The sequence below is a fragment of the Neomonachus schauinslandi genome, chromosome 15, assembly GCF_002201575.2.
Source record: "Neomonachus schauinslandi chromosome 15, ASM220157v2, whole genome shotgun sequence".
NCBI classification, from domain to species: Eukaryota; Metazoa; Chordata; class Mammalia; order Carnivora; family Phocidae; genus Neomonachus; species Neomonachus schauinslandi.
The window spans coordinates 7995949-8018299 of record NC_058417.1 but is presented as its reverse complement, the minus strand read 5'-3'; the positions used below and the strand labels follow the sequence as shown (position 1 = coordinate 8018299).

Sequence of the window (22351 nt, the reverse complement as noted above, 5' to 3'; positions counted from 1 at the left end):
CTAGATGGGAAGCTCCCCAATTCATGCATGAACTGTTGAAAAAAGCCAACAAGATCTTTCAAATTTACTCAGTCGAATTTTGTTTTTTAAGACATTCGACAACGGTATAACTATTATTGTGAAAAGTGCTCCAAAATCATTTCTCTTTGGAACCGCCAACCAAGGTTGCCCAATCTGCACAAAATGATAGTCTTCAAGTGCTGGTAGCTTTATATCATGAGTTCTGTAACATTATTTGGTTATGAAGGCCTTTGCATATAGTTCACTCATCTGCAATATTCTTTTCTTTTTCCTTCCCTTGTCACCATCTGTTTATTTTTTCAGATCTTTGCTCACAAGCCTCTCTTGACTTCCTCAGATGAAATCATGCTCCTCTACTTAAAAAGCCATGTATTCTTTCTGAATCCTTACCGCACTTTGCAATTGCCTATTGATTTGTAATTACTTGTGGTTATCTCTTGAATGTTCATCTCCTCCTGCGATACCGTGATTTATAATAAGAAATATCTATATTTGGTTTTCATCCTCATTTCTGGCACAGGACTCCCTAAAATCCTTGGAATTTCCTGTGATGAGAGAGATCAAGGTGTCTCTTTAATGTTAATGAGGCGACTCTGGAAAAAGCACCTGAGGAGGGAGGCTGGTTGCCAGGGGAACCAACCACGTGATCAGAGGGTTGGAACCTTCAGTCTTCGGACCTTGTTGGAGAGGAGAGGGGCTGAAGGTAGCCGATGACTTAATTGAGTGGGCCTAGGTAATGAAACCTCCATAAAGTTGGGAGCGCTTCCAGGTTGGTAGACACGTGGAGAATGGGGAGAGTGGTAGATCCAGAGAACATGGAAGCTTCATGCCCTTTCTCCACACCTGCCCCTGGGCATCCCTTCCATCTGGCTATTTCTGAGTTATTATCCTTTTATCACAAACTGGCCATCTTGTAAGTGAAATACTTCTCTGAGCTCTGTGAGCCACCCTAGTAAATTAATCCAAGCCAAGGAGAGGGTAGTTGGAACCTCTAATCTATAATCAGAAGCACAGATGACAACTTTGGACTGGACTCTGAAGTCTCAGGGGTGAGGGGCAGCCCGTGGGGTTGAACACTTAACCTGTGGGATCTGATGCTGTCCTGGCTCGACAGTGTCAGAACTGAGTTAACTCAGTGGTATTGGAAAACCCACACGTAGAAATTGATACTGGAATCCTTCTACTTCTCAGTAGAGTATCACCTGTCTGAGGTCAGATGCCACACCCCTTTCTCAGCTCTCTTCCCCACTATTGGGATTTGGTTGGTCTTCAAGAAATAGATTCTGAATAAATGTATTAATTAAAACATTTTAAAAGGCAGTAGGCTTTAAAACAATTTAGTACTGGGGCGACTGGGTGGCTCAGTCCATTAAGCATCTGCCTTTGGCTCGGGTCATGATCTCAAAGTCCCAGGATAGAGCCCCAGGTAGGGCTCCCTGCTCAGCGGGGAGCCTGCTTCTCCCTCTCCCTCTGCAGCTCCCCCTGCTTGTGCTTGCTCTTCCTCTCTCTCTCTGTCAGATAAATAAATAAAATCTTTAAAAATATAAAATAAATAAAATACAATAAATAAAACAATTTAGTACTTATATACAATTCTAAGTAATTATAATTGTATCTGCATACAACTGAGTACTTTTCTCTATAGAATTAAACAGTCTTTGGGGCGCCTGGGTGGCTCAGATGGTTAAGCGTATGCCTTTGGCTCAGGTCATGATCCCAGGGTCCTGGGATCGAGTCCTGCATCAGGCTCCCTGCTCCTTGGGAGCCTGCTTCTCCCTCTGCCTCTCTCTCTGTCTCTGTCTCTCATGAATAAATAAATAAAATCTTTAAAAAAAAAAAGAATTAAACGGTCTTTAATCACAGATTGAGCTAATCCTGGTAGTGCACCCAGCCTGAGAAAAGCTCATTTTAACTTACCCTGAATCTTTATTTGTGACACAATTAATGTCCAGAAACTTTTGAGACTTTAGCAGTAACTGTGCCTTCTGCTAATAAAATGGGATCTGTGAGTAATTTGGCATCAGAAAACTTGGAAGGGAATAAAATGAGTTGAAATGCAGTGTCTTCTGGGGAGCGGGAAGGGGGGCAAGGCAGTGCAACGGGATGTCATATGAGTTAGAAATCTCAAAGAATTAATTGGTACGTATAGCTTTCCTAAAAAAAAAAAAAAAACAACTCAAAAAAGAAAGAAAAAAGGAAATAGAGAATCAAAAATAAGAGAAATCGGTGCATGGATAAAGACGAGCACAGCGCACTGTGGTGGACCACAATACTGTGTCTTGGGGGCAGAAACGCTCCACAGGAACACTTTGTATAAAAGTTTAAAAGTCTAAAGAAGTAAAAAAAACGAAAAAAACAAAAACCAACCAAACAACAACAAAACAATTCTGTGCTCAGAGGCAATCAGTTGACTATATCCTTCTATAGCACATATTTTAATGTGTTTCAAATAACTGAGATAATGAAGATATAATTGCATACCCTAATTTTTTTACCCAATATTACAAAAGAACCATTTTCCCAATGTAACTTGCTGAGAAAGAGAGCAACTCCTTAAAATCTTTATAAAGATCATAACCTTTGATTCTGTCTCCATCCTACTAAATCTGTTTATGTCTAGACCAAGAAAATAATCAAAAAGGGAAAAGTATGTACAAGATTTTCATGAGAGCATTGTTTATAATAGCAAGAAATTGGAAACAGGCAGAATTTCCAATAATAGGGGAAAAGCTGAGCAAATTATGGTAAATCCATTAGAAAGACAACTTGAAGTCATTTAAGATGATGTTTTCCAACAATTTTATAGTTGTGAGTCTGTTTAATGAGTACAAATGAAATGTGAAATAGCGAGATACAAAACAATGTATTTTATCTAGTTTTTATACCATACATATATAAATTTACATACAAGCATGTACAGAAAAAATTGAAAGTATTATCCTCTAAGTGTCCACCGTGATTATCTCCAGGTGGTAGGATTCCAGCAATTTTTATGTTCTCATTATATTTTTCTATAGTTTCTAAATTTTATATGATAAGTAAGCATTAATTACTTTATCCAGAAGGGGAAAGATAATATTTTTAGAAAGCCCCTGGATTGAGTTAATGCATAAAAGTAATTAGAAAAAATTTTTTAAAAGCCTTGGATAGTTCTGCTCTGTACCTAAATGATAGCTGTAAGTAAATCATATTTGTATGACAGTCCTTAATTAGGTGGAAATAGTAGTACTTAAAAAAACTTTCTTGCGTTAAGTTTTAAAGCTTTTGATTCATAAATTCCAAGCTAAGTACTCGAGCTGTCAGGCCCTTCAGATCCATCACTGCGTATCCAGGCCACTTTTTTTTCCTGACATTTCAAAATGTTATTTCACCAACTCAGGGACTGGAGATGATCCAGATGATAATGACTTGAATTTTACCAACTCTTTAAATTTTCTTTTTCAGGGACATATTTATGTTTTTTTCCTCTAAAACAGCCCAGTCCATTCACAGGATGCCATGCAAAGGGTAAAGAGGTGGATAGATTTTCTAAATTGTGGGATAGCTTCAAGTTTAAGTGAACATTCCTGCAGTCAATGCATATTTTGAGCAGCAGCTGTGTTCCAGATGCTCTGTAGGTTCTGGGAATCCAGAACAAAACAGTCTCTGCTCTCATGCGGCTTATATTCAGTTAGTGGGAGAGGAAGTTTAAATCCTATGCTTAGTGGTAGATAGACACTGGAGAAGAAGAAATTAAGGGGAAAAAACCCAAATGTCCATTAACAGCAAGTGCAGTATATTCATGAAATGGAATGCTATAAGGTCAGATTAAGAAAGAACCACAATGGGGGGCACGTGGGTGGCTCAGTCGGTTGAGCATCAAACCTTTGATTTCAGCTCAGGTCATGGTCTCATGGGTCCTGGGATGGAGCCCGGAGTCAGGCTTCTCGCTCAGCAGGGAGTCTGCTTGAGATTCTTTTCCTCTGCCTCTCCTCCACTCATGCTCATGCGCACTCTCTCTCTTTCATATAAAATAAATAAATCTTAAAAAAAAGAAAACCGTAACAAAGCACAGAACACACATGACGCTTACCAGCACCATGCTGAATGAAGGAAGCAGGTACAAAAGAATAGGATTCCAGAGGCATGAAGTTGAAAAACCAGGCAAAACCAATCCTTAGCGTTCATGGGGCAGAACTCCAGAAAGTTGTGAACTGATTATGGCCGATGTGAGGACATGGGTACCCTCTAGCAGGGATGGGAGGGGACCCCTTCAGAGGGGGACACGCAGGGGCCTCTGGGTTGCTGATAATGGTCTATTTCCTCGTCTGAGTCGGTATCCATGGGACAGTCGTTCAACCATCATAGAGGTTTCATGTATTTGTCTGCGAGTCTACCTCGCAAATTTTTTTAAATGTAGAAAAAGAAAAAAAGCAGAAGGAAGCAGAGAGTGGAAACGTCTGGAGGCACGTTCCAGAGAGAACGAACTGTTAACACAAGGCGAGGAGCTGCAAAGACATGTGCTGTATTCTGAGAAGCAAAATAACTCAGGGTAGCTGGTGCACAAATCATGCGCAGAGGTGGAGGGAGGGAAGGGCTGTGGGGGCCAGATCGCGGCAAATGGGTGCCATCCCTTGATGAGGGATGGAGCTCAGTCCCTGCCAGTGGTGGGAGCCGCCACAGAATATTTCTGACAGCAAGTCAGGTGCTCGGTGGAGGGCAGGTGGTGGGCAGGGAGGTGGAAGGAGGTTCTTGCTGTAATCAAGGTGAGATCATGTGTGTCTTGGGGGACACAGAGGTCGGGGCAAGGAAGGCACCAGGAATCCGTAGATGACGGAATTGTCTGAGACAATGAACTGATGGAGAAGGTTGGAGACCAGGCAGCAGATTATGTTACAAAGTGCTACAGAGTGGATTGTAGGGGAAACATGGGGCAGATGGCCGAAGAAGGCAGATGACGGTGTGTACACTTGAATCTTCAAAACTGGATTCAAAAAAGATGGAATTGGGGCGCCTGGGTGGCTCGGTCAGTGAAACGTCTGCCTGTGGCTCAGGTCATGATCCCAGGGTCCTGGGATCGAACCCTGCGCATGGGTGGGAGGGGGGTCCCCTGCTCAGCTGGGAGTCTGCTTCTCCCTCTGCCCCTCCCCCCTACCTGTGCTCTCTCTCAAATAAATAAATAAATAAATAAATAAAACCTTTTTTAAAAAAAGACAGAATTTGAGCTGGGCTGCAAAGGAGCAAGGGACAGGGAGAAAGTGGGGAATGGTGGGGGCTCCAGGCAGTCCCGTGAGGAAGGGAAATTGCATATTATGGAGAAGCTGAACAAAAAGTGTCTCCTTGCAGGGGAAGGGGTCAGTAGCTTTTGGTCCGTGACCTCTGTTTTAACATTGACCGTCCTATTCCCACAGATGCAGACTGAGTCAACCCTTGCCCTGTCTCTTCATGCCTGGGTGTCAGTGCAACCTTCCTGCCCACCATGTCCCCTCGGGCTGTTAGGAGTGGGAGGCAAGAACAGGAGTGGGAGATGCCCAGGGGCCCACGGGGTGGGGGGCTGGGGCCACTCACCTGGCTGCAAACTGGTCCCCCATGCCTGGGTCAGGAAATCACCAATTCACATGGAGGTTTAATCCCCAAGAGGGGCACTGCATGGGGAACAGATAGCCAAAGGCACACATCCAGCCAGGCAGCAGGATGAGGATTTCAGAGTACCAACTGGCCCATTCAGTGCTGGGCTCAAGCCTCTGGCTGGAGAGGGAGGGGCAGGGATCAGAGCTGAGGGCAAGAGTTACCCAGGGCATTAGGGACCCCAACAGACAGGAGTCCAGGACAGTCTCTAATTCCGGAGGAAATATGAAATCCTAAAGCAGTCACACCTACTAGACCAACAGGTAGGGAGGAGGGCAGGAGGGTCTCCCACAGCTCTGCAACCACTGGGGTTTGAAGGACTCACCCTGGAGCACCAAACAGTGGTTTTATACAAATGGGATTGTTTTTAGGTAGCCCCCAAACCTGAACCTGAGGCTTTAGATATTCGTCCCATCCTGATCACAAGTAAGTCAGGAGGGGTGAGTGCAGGAAAGTAATGTTTCTCGAATATTACATGTGCCAGATGGTGTGATAAGTGCTTCGCAGATGAATTCTCCTTTGATCCTTATTAACCTGTTAGGCCGGTGTCATTGACTACAACCTGCTGTTAAGGAATCCAGTTCAGAGAGGGTTAGTAGTATTCGCAAGGCAACAGAGCCAGTAAGTGGTAGTTCAGAGCTCCAGATCTGGAGTGAAATGGGCTGAGCGTATAGTTAGAAAGTGTAAGAACCTCAAGTTGGAGGGACTGAGGCAAGAGAGACTTGATGTTCTGAGGCTATACATCTCCCCATCCTCACGAGCCTTCAGGCTCCTCTTCTCTTGTCTCCCCAAGAAACCAATGGTTGGATCCCCAATAAGACATAAATAAATGGTCATTTGGGCAGAAGACAAAGACCCGAATGGACATTCACATTCAGAATCATCAAAATGGCAGTGTAGGTCTCGAGTGGAACTCATTACTCGTGATTTATATACATAATCTCTACAGAAAAGATCACCCATTCCATTGAAAGAGCTTACCAGATTTTAATGGTTACCAACTGGATGCTTTAGAGTCACCACATCCTAATGAAGGTTAACTTAATGATGTTACTGCATTAAACCTCGATTGCCAATTCAAAACACTCACCCCTGAACACCCCTGTGTAATATATTGCTCTGATGCTGTGCCCCTAGGAGCTCAAGAAGCTTTGAAGGACACTCAAGATGAGAATGTTCAGCTACTGAGCAAGCTATCAATGGGCATGTCTTTCTATGCACAGATCGTTAAGGAAAAACAAATGAAATTGACATGCTCTCCAAATAAAATCTTATAAATAATAAAAAATTACTACTAAAAATTCAGTAAAACGATAAAATTTTCCCCAGAGCATCCCACCTCCCCCCAGTTTGGCTAAGATTTTCTCTGACTTCGAACAGCTCAGCTTGCCCATCCAAGCTCTCAGACACTTAGGGAACTCATTCAATCCGACTACTCCCGTGTTGTGACATTTGGGGAAATAGGGCAACTGGAAAAGCAGGGGTTAGTCATCGAGCCAGAGACCTACCCCAGTCATCTTCCCATCCAGGCCCTCATTGTAATGTCTGCATTACTGCAGCGAAGAGCTCCTTGTCTTCAGTTTCCCAGCTAAGCTTCAGCGTTGATAACCACCCAGGTATTTCATTCAGAAGTCTGTTTTCATCCTTGGTACCTCCTTACCCCTTAAATTCCTCCAATCGTCTCTCCATAGTTCCTGTTGGCTTGCCTCCACCTCCAATCCATTACACCAGTTCTGAAGCCTTCTGCGCGTACACCTCAATGCTCATAGCCAAATAAGATAACTAGAATTTTAACCGCAGGGAGTTCACACTCTTCTCTTTCACTTCCGAGGCTCACATGTCCCTTGGGGTCATCGCTTCTCTCTTCTCAAACTCTCCCTTCATTCTCAGAGGCAGAGCTGATATTCCAAAGGTTTTCCACATCTCATTGCAAAGGTCCGAAAAGCCCGTAAAGGTTAAGAAAGGCTTTGGGGTTGCACGTTGGAGAGAATTAGAGCACCTCTTGCTAACAACTTAAATGGGGTATTGGGCTGTTTTGGGTTGAACCGTATCCCCCCAAAACTTAGGCAGAAGTCCTAGCTCCCAGTACCAGTGAATGTGACCTTATCTGGAAAGTCTTTGCCGATGTAATCAAGTTAAGATGAGATCATTAGGGTGGGCCCTCATCCAATATGGCGGATGTCCTCCCAAAAAGGAGGAGATTTGGAAAGAAAGGGAATTCAAACATACACACGGAGGAGAATGCCATGCGAAGACACAGACACAGGAAGCCGAGGCAGATTGGAGTTTTGCTGCGAAGGGGCTACCAGGAGCTTCAAGAAGTTAAGAAAGGATCCTCCCCTGAAGGTTTTGGAGGGGAGCATGGCTCTGCACACACCTTTATTTCAGATGTCTGACCTCCAGAACTGTGAGACAGTCCCTTTCTGTTGTTTTAAGGCACCCAGTTAAGGCAGCCAGGATGCTCTCTGCAACACAGGTCTAATCATTCTGACTCTGCCTTCGAAAAATCTGCCCATCTCTCCCTGGGGACCTGGCCTCTCTCATGCCTCTGGGGGACACTCTCAGAGCCCACCTGCTCTCTGTCTTTCTCCCTCCAGTTTCTGTCTCCCTAGATGTCTCTCGAGAGCTCATCTCAAAAAATGAAAATCCTTTCATTTATTTTTTCGCTGCCCAAAGAAGCCACCCTTCACGTTACTTTTCAGTAACCCTTAGCCTTTCCTGTCTCATCATCTCTTACTCAGACTGAAGCCCAAAGCCTTCCCTTTTTAAGACCCAAAGTCTATTGTTTCTTAAATCATAAGACAAGCTAAGAAGTATTTCATCCTCATTAAAAGCTAGCTTTTAAAAATATCACTTTTCCTCCACGTGAAACTATGTTGTCACTCACCTGTTTAAACTTCCGTTTTTGTTTTGTTTTGTTTTTAAGATTTTATTTATTTATTTGTCAGAGAGAGAGCACAAGCAGGGGGAGTGGCAGGTAGAGGCAGAGGGAGAAGCAGGCTCCCTTCCAAGCAAGGAGCCCGATGAGGGACTCGATCCCAGGACCCTGGGATCATGATCTGAGCCGAAGGCAGACACTTAAGGACTGAGCCACCCAGGCGTCCCCACCTGTTTAAACTTCTTATCCTCTCACCCTTGGGATATTATCTCAACTCCTTCTTCCTTTATTCAACAGACAATTAAGTAGCTCCTCGGTACCTAAAAGACCCTTTCCTGCTGAATAAGAAGCCATAGTCTCTGCTTGTCTTGGAGACGGCAGACTAGTGCCGAGGACAACAAGCAAACACAAACATGTGCAGAGCTATACAGTACCACAGGTACTGTGAAGGAATGGGATTGGACTCTCTGAGCTGAAATAAGAGCTGGTGTTCATTTAGATGGGGGACTATCCCAATTCTGTATCATTCCAAGCACGCCCAAATTTCATGGCTTAAGACCAAAAACAGCTATGATCTCTATTTTATTGGTTGACTGGGCTCAGCTGAGTGGTTCTTCTGACCCATGTGATGTTACAAAAGCTGCAGTTGGCGGGGGGCTCAAGGAACAGGAACCCCCAAGGTGGTGGGCTAATATGGCTAGCAGTTGAGTCTGGGTGTCTTCCGGGAGCTCGGCTGAGACTGTTGACCAAAGTATGCAATACGTCATTGTGGGGAAAGGCTACCCAAGGGTGCGAACGCCACCTCGTGTGGTTTACTGGGGTAACCACAGCTAGAGAAGACCTCCCTCACTAAGGGACGAACTCATGCGGATAAGGGTGCTGAGATCTGAAAAACGAGTCTAAGTTAGCCAGGCAAGGAATTGGGAGCAAGGCATCCACACAGAGAACTTTTCCTTCCCCCCGGAGTGAAAAGAAGACTCCTGTGATTGGAGCATGGAGAACAGGAGGAGAGGGTCTAAAATGAAGCTGGGTAGGTTTTCCTGGGCAAATTAATGAGATTTATCTGAAATAGAGTAGGAGGCTATCTAAGGGTTTTTAGCAGGAAGGGTACACAGTCCAATTTGAGTTTTGAAAAGATTCCCCAAAGCGTTGTGAGCAGAACAGACCGGATGGAGCAGGGGAGGCGTGTGGGAAGCCAGGTACGAGGCGACCACAGTAGCCCAGCGAGACGGGAGGGTAGTGAAGAGACTTGGGAGGCTCTCGGATGGTTGCCGCGGCAGGACTTAGTGATGGATCGGACGTGAGGAATGTGAGAGAAAGAGATGCCAAGGATGACTCCAACTGTTGGGACTTGAGTGCTCCCAAGCCAGTGGGATCTGGCCAGCAGTTGCCAACTGGCTGTATTTATTCACGGCTCTCTTTGCCCTCTGCCTCCGTATCGCCCTCCATCCATCACTTGGTTACATCCTGCCAGGTGTGTAGGTAACACCCTCCCTCTCCGCCGCCCCAGATCAGATTAGGAACTCCTGTCCTGATTTCCCCCAGCACTTCGTCGTGGCCCTTGTCATATTGTATTCCGGTTGTATCCGTACACATCCTTCACTTCCTCCCTGGAATGTGAATTCCTTGAATCGGGAAGCGTGGCGTGTTTAGGGTTGTGTCCCTAGCAGCAGTAAGCACTCCATAAATATTTATTGAATGAACGAGCCGATCTCTGACTCCGGCCTCTTCTTGCTCCCATTCGTATGGAATTATCATATCCAAAATAAAGGTCTCTGAGCATCCCTCCCTTCAGACGCCTCCCCTTCTCAAGGAGCTCCGGAGACCTTCTGTTGTTTACTCTTCCAACGGAGTGTTGGTGTCCTCTATTATCAGTCTTCTCTTGCTAGATGTATGGAGAGAGAAAGCATGCGGAGCCTAGGTATTTTGAGGTCAGGATTCTGCAGAGGAATTATAACAGCTTCTATGCATCAGTGGGGGGATGCAAGATCGGGAGGTATTGGGGGCTGACAAGGGAGATGTGAAGGAGCCTCTAATCCCCTCACGCAGTTCTAGGGGCAGTAGAGAGGGTCTTCCATGGCTTTTAGGAAACTGCACTGGGGTCCTTAAGTCCCTATTCACACACAAAAACGAGATCGTTGCACGCAGCGAAGCTCGCAAATGAGGAGTGCAGGCTTTGAGCCCGCAGATGCGTCGCCACAGCCAACTTTGCCCCACGAGGCTGCTCTATCATCTTTCACACCTCGTCATCATGAAAATGGGTGAGAACAGAAAAATGAAACTGGATGCTATCATTAGGACCTTGGAGGTTTAGATCCACTCGTCATGACTGGGAACATGATGGCCAGATGGAAGCTCTAGCCTTAAGTCACTGGGCTTTTGGGAGTCAAGTGGGAAGGCTAAGAAAGAATCATGACAATCGGAGAGGAAATGCTGGGAGTATACTGTTGAAGATTGAATCTAGAAGGTAAGGTGAAATGGGGGCGGATTTAAAGGATGTTAGCTCTCCTGTATCAACCTATCATTCCACTCTCGGGAATATGTTAGAGAGGACAGCATGGGGGCTGCCTGAGAAAAACAGGACCCAGCAGAGTGAGGGAAGCCAGGCAGCCGTGGCCACTATTTGAAATGCAGAGAGAGCTACTTTGTGAAAGGAGACCCGGAGTTATAAGGGGTGACTCTGCTTAGGAATTGCCTTGGTTGGTGAAAAGTCTGGTACAGAAGACAATGTGCTTGATTAGAGATCCAAGGGTCTCTGGTTTCAAAATGATAGGAAATGATATGAAGTCTACGCTCTAATGCGGTGATGCTCAGATTTTTGCATGAATCAGAATCAGCTGGAGAGCTTGTTAAATCCTGCATTTCCCATTCAGTAGTTCCAATTCGGGGGCCTGAGAATTGGCATGCCTATCAGGTTCCCAGGGGATGCTGATGTGGTCCAGAAACCACACTTTGAAAACCATGGCTTTCAAGTTTAGCTATATGTTAGAATCACTGGGGGAGCTTTTTGGGGTTACATTATATTATTTTGAAATGTCTTCCAGCTTTATTGAGATATAATCAACAAATAACATCGTGTAAGTTTAAGTTATGCAACACGTTGATTTGATACATCTATAGATCTCAAACTGATTCCCAGCAGAGCCGTGTAACCGTCATTTCTTCTTTGTGGTGAGAACATTTAAGACCTACTCTCAACGCACCATTGAGGTATATGAGATAACAGTATTATCCGTTATAATCACTGTGCTGAACATTACATCCCCAAACGTGTTAATCTTATAACTGCAAGTTTGTTCCCTTTGACCAGTATTTCTCCATGTCTCCCCCCACCCCAACCCCCGGTAACCACCACTCTACTCTTATTTCTCTGAATTTGTCTCTCTTAGATTCCACAGGTGTAAGTGGCATCGTGCAGTTATCTGCCCAAACTTGAGAACAACTGCTCTAAACTGCTCTCTGGTTAATGAGTAGATTTTAGGTCCATTTTATTACCTTTCTGTAGAAAAAGCAGAGAATCCGTGGGATGGATATAAAGTCAGGTCGACATTCAAGGCTCACACACACTTCACATAGCGGCATATACCTAGGTTTGAGGGAACTGTTCTCCGTAAGGATGCTGGCTGTTGAAAACCAAATGTTAATGATTTGTTTCCCCCCTGACCCGCTAGAGTCCTTCACTTGGGTGGGGTGTTTTTTTCATGGCCTTCCCAGAATGCTAGGCTGACTTCCAACTCTGGGCCTCTGTGCAAGATGTTTTCTTGGTGTGAATCACAAGTGTTTTCCAAAATGCGAGAAAACCCAGAGTACCACCGGAGATGATTTGGGGGGGGTGCTCCCATTTTAGGCATTCACGGACTCAACACCAAGTAGCATTGGGTAACTCATACCCTCTTCAATTCTTCTCCACCCTTCAAGGCAAGATGGTAATTTGCTAAGTGCTAGTCTTTGCCAGGAGTGACCATCGCCAGGAGCAATGGGTGAGAGCCTACGGCAAACCTGGCTTGAGTTAGATCTAGCTAGAAATTACTAGCAAGGATTTATTTTCATTGTACTTACTTTTTTTGATTACCTCCTCTTTATGGCAAGAAATAATGGCTTTTCACCTAAGATTGTAATAGATTCCCTTTTTAAATTAAGCAAAATCAAAGTTCTAGTTATACAGGATGAATTAAGTCCCAGGGACAATGTATACCCTAGTGCCTAGAGTTACCAACACTATACTAAATACTTAAGTTTGCTGAGAGGGTGGATCTTAGGTGAAATGTTCTTATCACAAAAAAAAATAAGATGGCAGGAGGAAATTTTTGGAACAGGTGGACATATTTATGGCACTGAGAGTGCTGATGATTTTATGAGTGAACTCTTACCATGAAACTCATTGGGTTATATACATTAAACATGCACACTTTTTGTAAGCCAATCATACCTCAGTGGAGTGGTTTCAAAAATATGAAGTCGGAACTCTCGGGTTTGAGCCTTAATAGATCAATTTGGTGTCAGCTACTCTAAACCTCAACCAAAGATATACCAAATTAAAATAAATCTCAATGGAAAATTGAAAACAAAAATTAAGGAAAACTCAAGAATGAATCAAACGTTTATGATAGTAAATAATCAGGGTGCCTGGGTGGCTCAGTCGATTAAACGTCTGCCTTCAGCGCAGGTCATGATCCCAAGGTCCTGGGATCTAGTCTGGGAGCCTGCTTCTCCCTCCCCCACTGTCCCTCTCCTCCCCACTCGTGCACTCTCTGTCAAATAAATCAATCTTAAAAGATAGTAAATAATCATCGTACAGAGAGTGTGTCCCATCAAAAGAAACAGAAGATCTCTTGCTGTGGGCTATAGACATGGAAACATCGTCTTGTCTAAACTTTTCAACTATGTCTCAAGGATAAGGGTCTCCATACAACTGTTATGTGAGATGAGAATGTTACCATTATCCAAATAGCCCAGCTATCAATGCTCTGCTTGGTCATACTTGTGGTACACACCTCACAGGGCAGCTCCCGCCACCGACCAGGCTAGAGCCTGAGGCACGGAAAGCCTGCAGGATATGGAGACCTTGGTGTTCTTGGAAGTTCTTTGCATGCTCCTCCAAGGGGGCAGGGGCCTTCCCACTGATCTCACAGCCTTCAGAGTCCTTTACAAAAAAATTGCCCCGAATATCTGCAGTTTAGTTACATTTTGAAATCTGCAAGATCAGCCTGTCCTCCCCAGAATGACTTCCTGTGCGCACACAGGCATGTGATCAGTTACGGACTCAGACAGCACCCCTTGTCCATCCGCAACACACAACAAAACAGAAGAGCACCCACAAGTTGGTAAAATAGATTTTATTTGTTCATACAAAGAAATAGTATGAATTACCAGAATTTCTTTTTCCTAGAAACATCTTTCTCTGTGTAAAATTAATTTGTGTTATACATAGAACAAAATACTTGTTTTAATTCTTTTTGTACATATTGGCTATTCTAACATCCAGGTTATAGAAGACACACGGCTAGAATTTGCACCGTATTTCAGGTTACTGGGCTGAATGAACTCAGTCATAAATTAATGTTACAAAAGTGAAAAAAAAAACCATCTAACCACACCTGTTTAATTGACCATCCTTCTTGAGAAACTGAAAAAGAAAAATCACACGGACGTCTGTGTCAGCGTTTGAGATACATGCTAAGTATTTCTAGTCTACTGGAACCTTCCATTTTCCTTTCTTATGTAAATATCCTGGCAGGATCTGAAACTGTTTCTCCAAAGGCCTAAAATGTATCTGTCACTCAAAATGACTTCCAAAGAGAATCCCGCGAAAAAGACAATGTCTCTTCCTCCGTCATCCAAGTATTTATTATGCAGTCACTATATCCTAAATACCTTTCCAGGTACCACCTCCCAAGTTACCAAACACCTCAAAGCAAGCATGGGGTAGACAGGGACAATAAAAACCTCCAATTTCTTTTTTTTGTTTGTTAATCTTTTTAACAAGCAAATGAAACGGAGAGGAATAAAGTACCCTCAGTGAATTTTTATCAGTTTTCCCTGTAAACTGGAAAAAACCCAAAGCGTGCATAGGGACAAAATGCCAAAACACAAACCGGTGTTTGTCTTCTAGCAGCTAAGAACTTGAGCTGGTGGCCTTGGAGATTGCTAGAACAGGAAGAAACTCAAGGCTGAATTGTACGTGTTGCTTAACTTCTGCGGGGGTCAGGAACTGTAAGCTATCAGACCCCTATGAAGAGATGCATGGAAGTTTTCATTTATTTATCTTCTACAGGAAAACGTACTCTAGTCTGTCCTTGCCAATTATCAACATCTGTTTGGATTCGAGGATTTGACCCAGAATAGAATCTTGACTCCAGTGTTCATGACTCAGTGACCCTCCTTCTATCTGGAGATTTCCTGTTTCAGTTGTAAGGCAGGGGATAAACAACTTAATCAAAACTGTCCAGCTTAGAAAGACAACAGGGACCCGAAGGGAAGGAAAAACATACGCATGTTTTCCTACTGCTTTGTCGCACACCCTTCGCTGCGCTTTTTCTGCAATTCTACATCACGAGCCATATCAGGGCACGAAAAGTGGCCAGAAAGTGGTCAGCGCGGGGTTCCGTGGAGATTGTGGATCCTGACTTTTACTTTAAGCGATGTTACGTTGTAACTGGAAAGAAGCATTCTCCGTTTTATTACAAATGAGCTTTCTGACCGCAAAAACGTACAAGCCCTTAGAGTACCCTTATGCAGATGTCTGGACGCCCAAGCAGCAAGAAGGGAGAACCATGCTAGGATTATGGTATTCCCCTAAAGGCAGCTTCTGTACTACTTGGTAGAGGCAGTCATTAAGCTCTGAAATGAACAGAGCATCTGGGGAATAATGCATGGAGCCCCAGTGCCCATCCTCCTGCCCAGAACCTACACGATGATCCTGATTGTTTTGCTGCTCAGTGTGAGCGAGCTATGTCTGGGCTCAAACTTGTGGGCGAATACAAACCAATTACCAAACGACATCACTCAAGGACCGGTGACATGGTGATCAGTTTTGAAAGATGAACTATTTCTCTCTCTTTTCATACAAATTTTCTTGCTCAACGGGGCAAGTTCTATCCCATCCAATGTACAAGAGTGTCTTCTTAAATATCACACCCCAACCATTTGGACAATGTGTATGTCTTCCCACATAAGCCTTGGTGCAATGTAACTCAAAATGAAAATTCTTGTCTTCGTAAATATCACACCCCAACCATTTGGACAATGTGTCTCTCTTCTCATATAAGCCTTGGTGCAACTATAACTCAAATGAAAATTCTTGTCTTCGTAAATATCACACCCCAACCATTTGGACAGTGTGTATTTCTTCCCACATAAGCCCTGGTGCAACTATAACTCAAATGAAAATTCTTGCCTTTGTAAATATCACACCCCAACCATTTGGACAATGTGTGTGTCTTCCCACATAAGCCCTGGTGCAACTATAACTCAAATAAAAATTCTTGTCTTTGTAAATATCACACCCCAACCATTTGGCCAATGTGTGTGTCTTCCCATATAAGCCTTGGTGCAACTATAACTCAAAATAAAACTTCCTGTCTTTGTAAATATCACACCCCAACCCTTTGGACAATGTGTGCGTCTTCCCACGTAAGCCTTGGTGCAACTATAACTCAAATGAAAATTCTTCTATGGTAGAAGCATTCCAGTTTAGAAAACAGGATACAGTGAACATGTTCATTCTGTGATATTGCTATATGGTGACCCCGACTGCCACAAGCTGGCCGTCAAAAATAATCTCCAACTGCTCTCTCAACAGAGAGGGATGGAGGGGAGAGCACTCTGCATCAGCAGCGACAATACTGGAGACCCTTCTCCTGGGACCTAGCTCAAACAAGGGACATCTTCATAATCGTTAGGTTCGGCAGCCGCCAGTCAACAACTTTCTTCCCCCAGCCTGTCTCTGCAAGAGCCACTCCTGCTGCTCGCTGTCTGGCTGTTGGCGACAGACTGTGCTGTCAGTCTGTGATGAGCTAGGAATTCCAAGGAGGCGAGTTCCAGACATCAAGCAGGGGGCCAGGGACTTGCTTCTTCTGCCAGGCCGCCTGTCCTTCTGGTGCTCTTTTGGCTTTTCTCCCCACTGAGGTGGTCCGCCTACTACTGGGATGTGCCCCACATGGGCTGGCTCGGCACCTAGCAGCACCTTGGGGGGCTCTGAGGGCGCGGGATGCACCTGAGCCCTCTGGGTCTGGACACCCGGCACCTGCGGGTTTGTGCTGATGGTTCTGCTAGCCTAGGGGATTCTTTGGTGCGTCAGAGCAGAACTGTCTGCCTGGAGGACCGAGCATGGTGCACTCATGCAAAGGAGAGGTCGTCTTTAGTTCTAAAGCAGCACCCAAGCATCTCACACACGTGACCTGGGAAAGAGGGGCTATAACATCTGCATACGCTTCAAGCGGCTTCAAGAACCAGGGACCGGGGCAGAAGGGGACGCAGGGCTCTCCCTCAAAATCATAAGCTGAAGTAAACGGACCCTGGGACGCAGACTCCAGAGAGGAGGCGCGTGTCCCTACAAAGGTAGTGACTCGCCCGCGAGCTGAGTAGACTCGGGGCGGAAAGCCTAGCGCTGCGGTCTGGCCTCTACGTCCTTTGAAAGATCGACACACGGGCAGGAGGCTGCTACATGAGACATGACCTTGAGGGAGCCGAGCTGCTGGAGCAGCTGGGCGCTCCTCTTAGGTACGAGGGCAGGGAGGGAGGGAGGAATGGCAGCTGGACTACAAGACCCAAGACACAGGGAGATGGCAAGTGAACTCAGACAGCGACTGAAGGCTGCGTACCCGTAACAACGAAAATCTCAAGTTGTGCTTTTCTTCTTTTTAAATAGAATGGGTAGGGGCGGGGAGGGGGGGGACGGAAGCACCATCAATCGTGAGGAAAAGAAAAGATTAAACACTTTGGAATGTTAACAGATTATGAGACTAACTCTCTAAAGAGTGTGGCTAGGCAGCTGAGTGAGTTAATTGCTTATGAATTAAAAATAAATTATTATAAAACAGATTTCTGTACATTTTACATACATATAACCTCTCTCGATACATAAGCCGAGTGGTAAGTCACACGGCCCCGGGGTCGATCAATCCCAGCCGAAGTCCTGGCCGGTCATCTGGTAGAACTTCAAGTTGAACGGCCGATAGAACTCGCGCAGCCTGCGCACCACCTCGCGGTCGATCTCGGGGTGGGTCCTGCCCTTGGTCTTGCCCAGGCAGTGGGGCTTGCTGCTGCCCTCGGCCTTCTTCAGGCAGGGGAAGCCCTTGGTCTTGTTGAAGTAGAAGTGCTTGTCGGTGATGATCCTCTTGAGGCCCAGGAAGTCCTGCACGCGGCCCAGCTCGCCGGCCGGGTCGCTGATGAGCCGCTCCCCGCTCACGAAGAGCATCTGGCCGATGGGGAAGTGATGCAGCCAGTGCTCCAGGTGCTTGGCGTAGATGCCGATCTGGATGGCGCTCCACGACGTGTCGATGAGGCCCGTCGTGCGGTTCTTGAACGTCAAGCTCTCGAAGGTGGGGATGTCGGGCCGCTTGGACAGCGTCTGCGTGTAGTCCGAGATGGCTCGGGTCACCGGGTCCCGCACCACCACGATGAGCTTGGTGTCCTTGGACATGGCCGAGATGCGCGCGGGCGCTTCGCGGGTGACGAAGTAACTGGGTGTCTTCTCCATGGTGATCTGCCCCTCCAGGGTCCTCGGCATCAGGTCCCTGAGGGAAAGCAAGCAGAGCGAAGTCAGCTCAGAAGCTGACACCTCTTTGGCCACACGTGTCAACGGCAACACTCATCCTCGCTCTCTCTTATTACGGGGAACGGTGATAGAGACGTGAAAACATGTAAAAGGAATTTCAGAGCTGAAAGGCGCATTAACGTCCCATCTGAAGCTTGGAGGCCAGATACTCTCTACGTGCAATAGGAAGGCACCTTCCTCCAAGGTAGAAACAGTGAAATAGGAGTTTCTCTAAATCCCCTCGCGGGGGCCACCTCTCCCTTATTTTTCCCGGTATCCAGTGTTTAAACTGCCCTAGACATACGATGTCAGAACACAAAGGTCCTCGACCTCTGGCTATGTGCCCTTCCTAACAGCAGCACGTCGGGCTCCCAGAGATTTTGCTGCCCAGGAGTCCTCACCAGCCTGACTCCACGCGTTCACCAAGCCTGGGCCCGCATGCGCTGGGAACGGGAAGGAAGACGTCCCCCCCGCCCCCAGGCTTCAACACAGTGACCGCCGACAAAATGCCTTTACTGCGAAAAGCACACCCGAAGGTCACCAAAACCAGGTGAAATCAGATGGAAGCATAAAGTGATACAAACCTGCCAAGAGGAAATCCCCAAGACCCAACTCTAGAAGCTTCCAAAAATACTTTAGACTCCATTAAAAAAAAAAAAAAAAAGACTTGTATGATCTCGATCACTGCATTCATCTAAGCCGAAGTATGCAGACAATACTGTCAGGACCAACAGGAAACGCGGACCATGATCCCCACGCCAGAAAGCCGTGAGTGAGCGCAGACAGCAACACAATCGGATGGTGGAAGGTTGTTCCTTATTTGCTCTCTTGAACTTGAGCATTCTACCATGCGAAACGGGAAGAGCGTCCACCTGCTTCATTCAGTGGTTATGTGTAAAGCTAACAGATAAGGGAAGAGGCCTCAGGCATCAAACCACCTGGGTTCAAATCCCAGCTTTGCCGCACATAAGCTATGTGACTTTGAATACCTTTCTTAACCTCTCTGGGCTTCTCTTCCTCCTCTGTAAAAGTGAAAGGGATAGTACCTCCATCATGGAAGTTTAATGAGGAGTAAAACAAGGATCATACTATGATCAGAACATGCCGGACACGTGGTCTGTAACTGATATTTACTAGCTTTGCTACCACGATGATGGTTATCAGCATTATGGTGTTCAATCCGCAGTTTACAGCACCTGGTAGGACAAAGTTGGGCACCGGTGTGCACACTAAAAGGAAAGAGATGTGCTAACTAACTGGAGACTAAGTTTTGGTCACGGATGCACGATCTTCCACTAACTATGGGATTTAGCAGTTTCTGACTGCTTCCTCTATGGGCCCGGGAATTAAAAAAAAAAAAAAAAAAAGACAATTTCCACATCATTTCTGACCAAATATTTACCTCTCGGTAGGACATCCGAAACTTCCAGCTTCGAGCCACCCCTAATCTACTGAGACCACAACTCTTCTCCTGAGCACGTTTATGGAGATGATGATCCAAAGTTCTATCGCACGAGCCAGAAAGGGGCCACACGCCGGGGGAGCTCCCTCTTCCCAGCAAGTTAGAGGAAGGTTTTTCCCTTAAGGAAGACGGCCTCGCAGTGCCAGAGCCATCCCCGACTTACGCTAAAGCTGGATTGACCCACTTTGCCCATTAACCACTTAGGTGAACGGAGCAGTCTCATCGCGCTAATGTGAGCGAGGATTAAACAGAGTTCCTGGCTCTCAACTGATTTCGCGTTTCACCCAAAAGCAGGGCGAGTCTGATAAAGTCCCAAGGTTTTTTCCCCACGTTAAGCCATCTGCCACCACAGTCTACAGGAGTTGAATATTCAGAATCAGAGTGCTACCACCACGACTAGAAGAAATCCAACCCCCCAAGTTCTCCGCAGCTCCTACAAGGGGGTAGGTGCAGGGTCTATCCTCAGAGAGTCTGTCTGACCCAGCATGGGCTTTGAAGTCAGGCTGCTGGGTTCGACGCGGCATCCCCACTGACTGATTGTGTGTGACCCTGGATAGGTCCCCTTACCCGCCCGAACCTCAGTTTGCTCCTCTGAGCCATGGGGAAAATGATGATGTCGACCACCCTAAGGTTCTGAGAGGACTGTCCAGCCAGCATTGGTACGGAGCCTGGTAGCTAGCTGGTGTCAAGAAAATGATATCAATTATCTTCTGTTCACTGCACCCAGGAAAGGACATGAGGGAGCACGATCCACCGGGAGTAAGAAAACAAGGAAGAAAACTGGTAAAAAAGGAAATGGGAGAGCCTCACTGTCCTCTAGTCCAAATCCCTGAACTGTGGACAGATTTCCCGAGCCTGACAGCCCCCGGGGCACCCAAGCCATTCTGGGTACCAGTTCCAAGGGAGCCCTCTCCCTAGAATGGTCTGGAATTTGCACCCATGTGTGTCAGAGAGCACTCAAGGGGCCCCAGGTCTTTCTTTGTGCAAACGATAGCCAGGGGACTCGCGCTGAGAGACAGAGACTGCTCAGCTCTTGCCCGCGGGAGGCTCTGGGCTGCTGTCCCCTCGGCGTGCTTGCTTGCTTGCTCTGAGTGGCGGACGGGTGAGATGCACAACTGGGTTTCTCCATCATTTCCCCCAATGCCCCCTGAGCCTCCTCCGCTGGCCTCCAGGGGCTCTTCATGGCGGGCACTGGGCTCAGAGCCAACAGCTCCCCAGCATACCCCTGTGGGTCCACTCGGTGGGGAACACGGCTTGGCAACCATGTGGAGAGTCCCCGGCACCGAACCTTTTGGCAGCTTACAGGCAAGTCCCCTTTTCCCCCTTTGGCTGCTCTGCTCCCCTGACCCCCAGGTCCTGGAACAAAAAGTCTTTTCCATTCTCTTCCTGGGCCCCTTTACCAGAGCGGTGTCCTGCCCCAACACTCAAAACCTCTCCGGGCACAAGTGGTTCCAAGAAAAAAGGATCAGGACATGGCCAAGGGCAAGACCGCTCGTGCGTGGGCCCTGCGTGCCCCTCCCTGCAGCCCCAGGCTGGCTTCCCCAGCCAGCAGGGAGGTGGCAGCTTAACTGAGCCGCTCATTATGAAAGCCAGTTTCTCAAACTGATAGTCACAGCTAATAATTATATGGTGCTTGGGAGCTTGCAGAGAAACTTCTGCACACATTATCTGATTTAATCCATACAACGAGCCTTTGAGGTAGGTCTTGCAAATCCCCCATTGACTAATGAAGAAACAGGCCGAAGGGGAGAGGTGGCTCACGTGGAAGCAGGTCACCGGCCTGCAGATGGACAGTTGGGACGGAGACTCAGCCACCCTGAGGCCTCTCCTTCCTCTCGTCGTGGCCCCTTCCAATGAAGAGCTCCCAGAGGCACACACCTGTCCTCTCTTTAAACAGACACCTGTATTTTTTTTTCTCTCTCACAGATTAGAATCTTAATCACAGGCATTTCAGTGCTAGAATCAGATGACTACGATCATAGTTATTCAAATATGAGTCAGATTTCAAAACAATAGACCTCTTAGGTTCACATTCTCCGGCAGTTAGCTGCATTAAATGGGGCCCGGAATCTGAGCGATGGTGGGAACAGTGGCCCCGAACCCTGGTCACCTCCTTCCCTCTTCATCAGGTGGGCAGGAAGGGGCATCTCTTCCACAGTTCGTGGCACATGTCACCATCGGGTGCTTGCGATGCCCAATGGGGCTAGGCTGGAGAGGCAAGTCTCCGGAAGACATAGGCTTACAGCCATGAGAACTGCCCTCAGGACAAGCCTCCGAGAACCTGACCAGACAGGATCACCCATGACAGAAAGCAGAAAGGATCCGTCTTCTGTACTGAAACCTAGGCAGATAATGCAGGCGTGTCACCCCATCAAAACCTGAGACCCGGGGCGCCTGGGTGGCTCAGTTGGTTAAGCGACTGCCTTCGGCTCAGGTCATGATCCTGGAGTCCTGGGATCGAGTCCCGCATCAGGCTCCCTGCTCGGCAGGGAGCCTGCTTCTCCCTCTGACCCTCCTCCCTCTCATGCTCTCTGTCTCTCATTCTCTCTGTCTCAAATAAATAAATAAAATCTTTAAAAAAAAATAAAAAAAAAAAATAAAAAAAAAAAAACCTGAGACCCGGATG

General features: G+C 46.5%; 1 protein-coding gene across 1 annotated transcript in view; it reads right to left on the bottom strand.

The window, feature by feature from the left end:
* Positions 1-17580: 17580 nt before the first annotated feature.
* Positions 17581-22351, bottom strand: part of LOC110584470 (heparan sulfate glucosamine 3-O-sulfotransferase 3B1) — a 36426-nt gene continuing 31655 nt past the window's right edge. Inside the window, exon 2 of the mRNA XM_021694523.2 lies at positions 17581-18243. Within this exon, the coding sequence (XP_021550198.2) occupies positions 17625-18243 (619 nt within the window). The 3' untranslated portion in view covers positions 17581-17624. The remainder of the gene's footprint in view (positions 18244-22351) is intronic.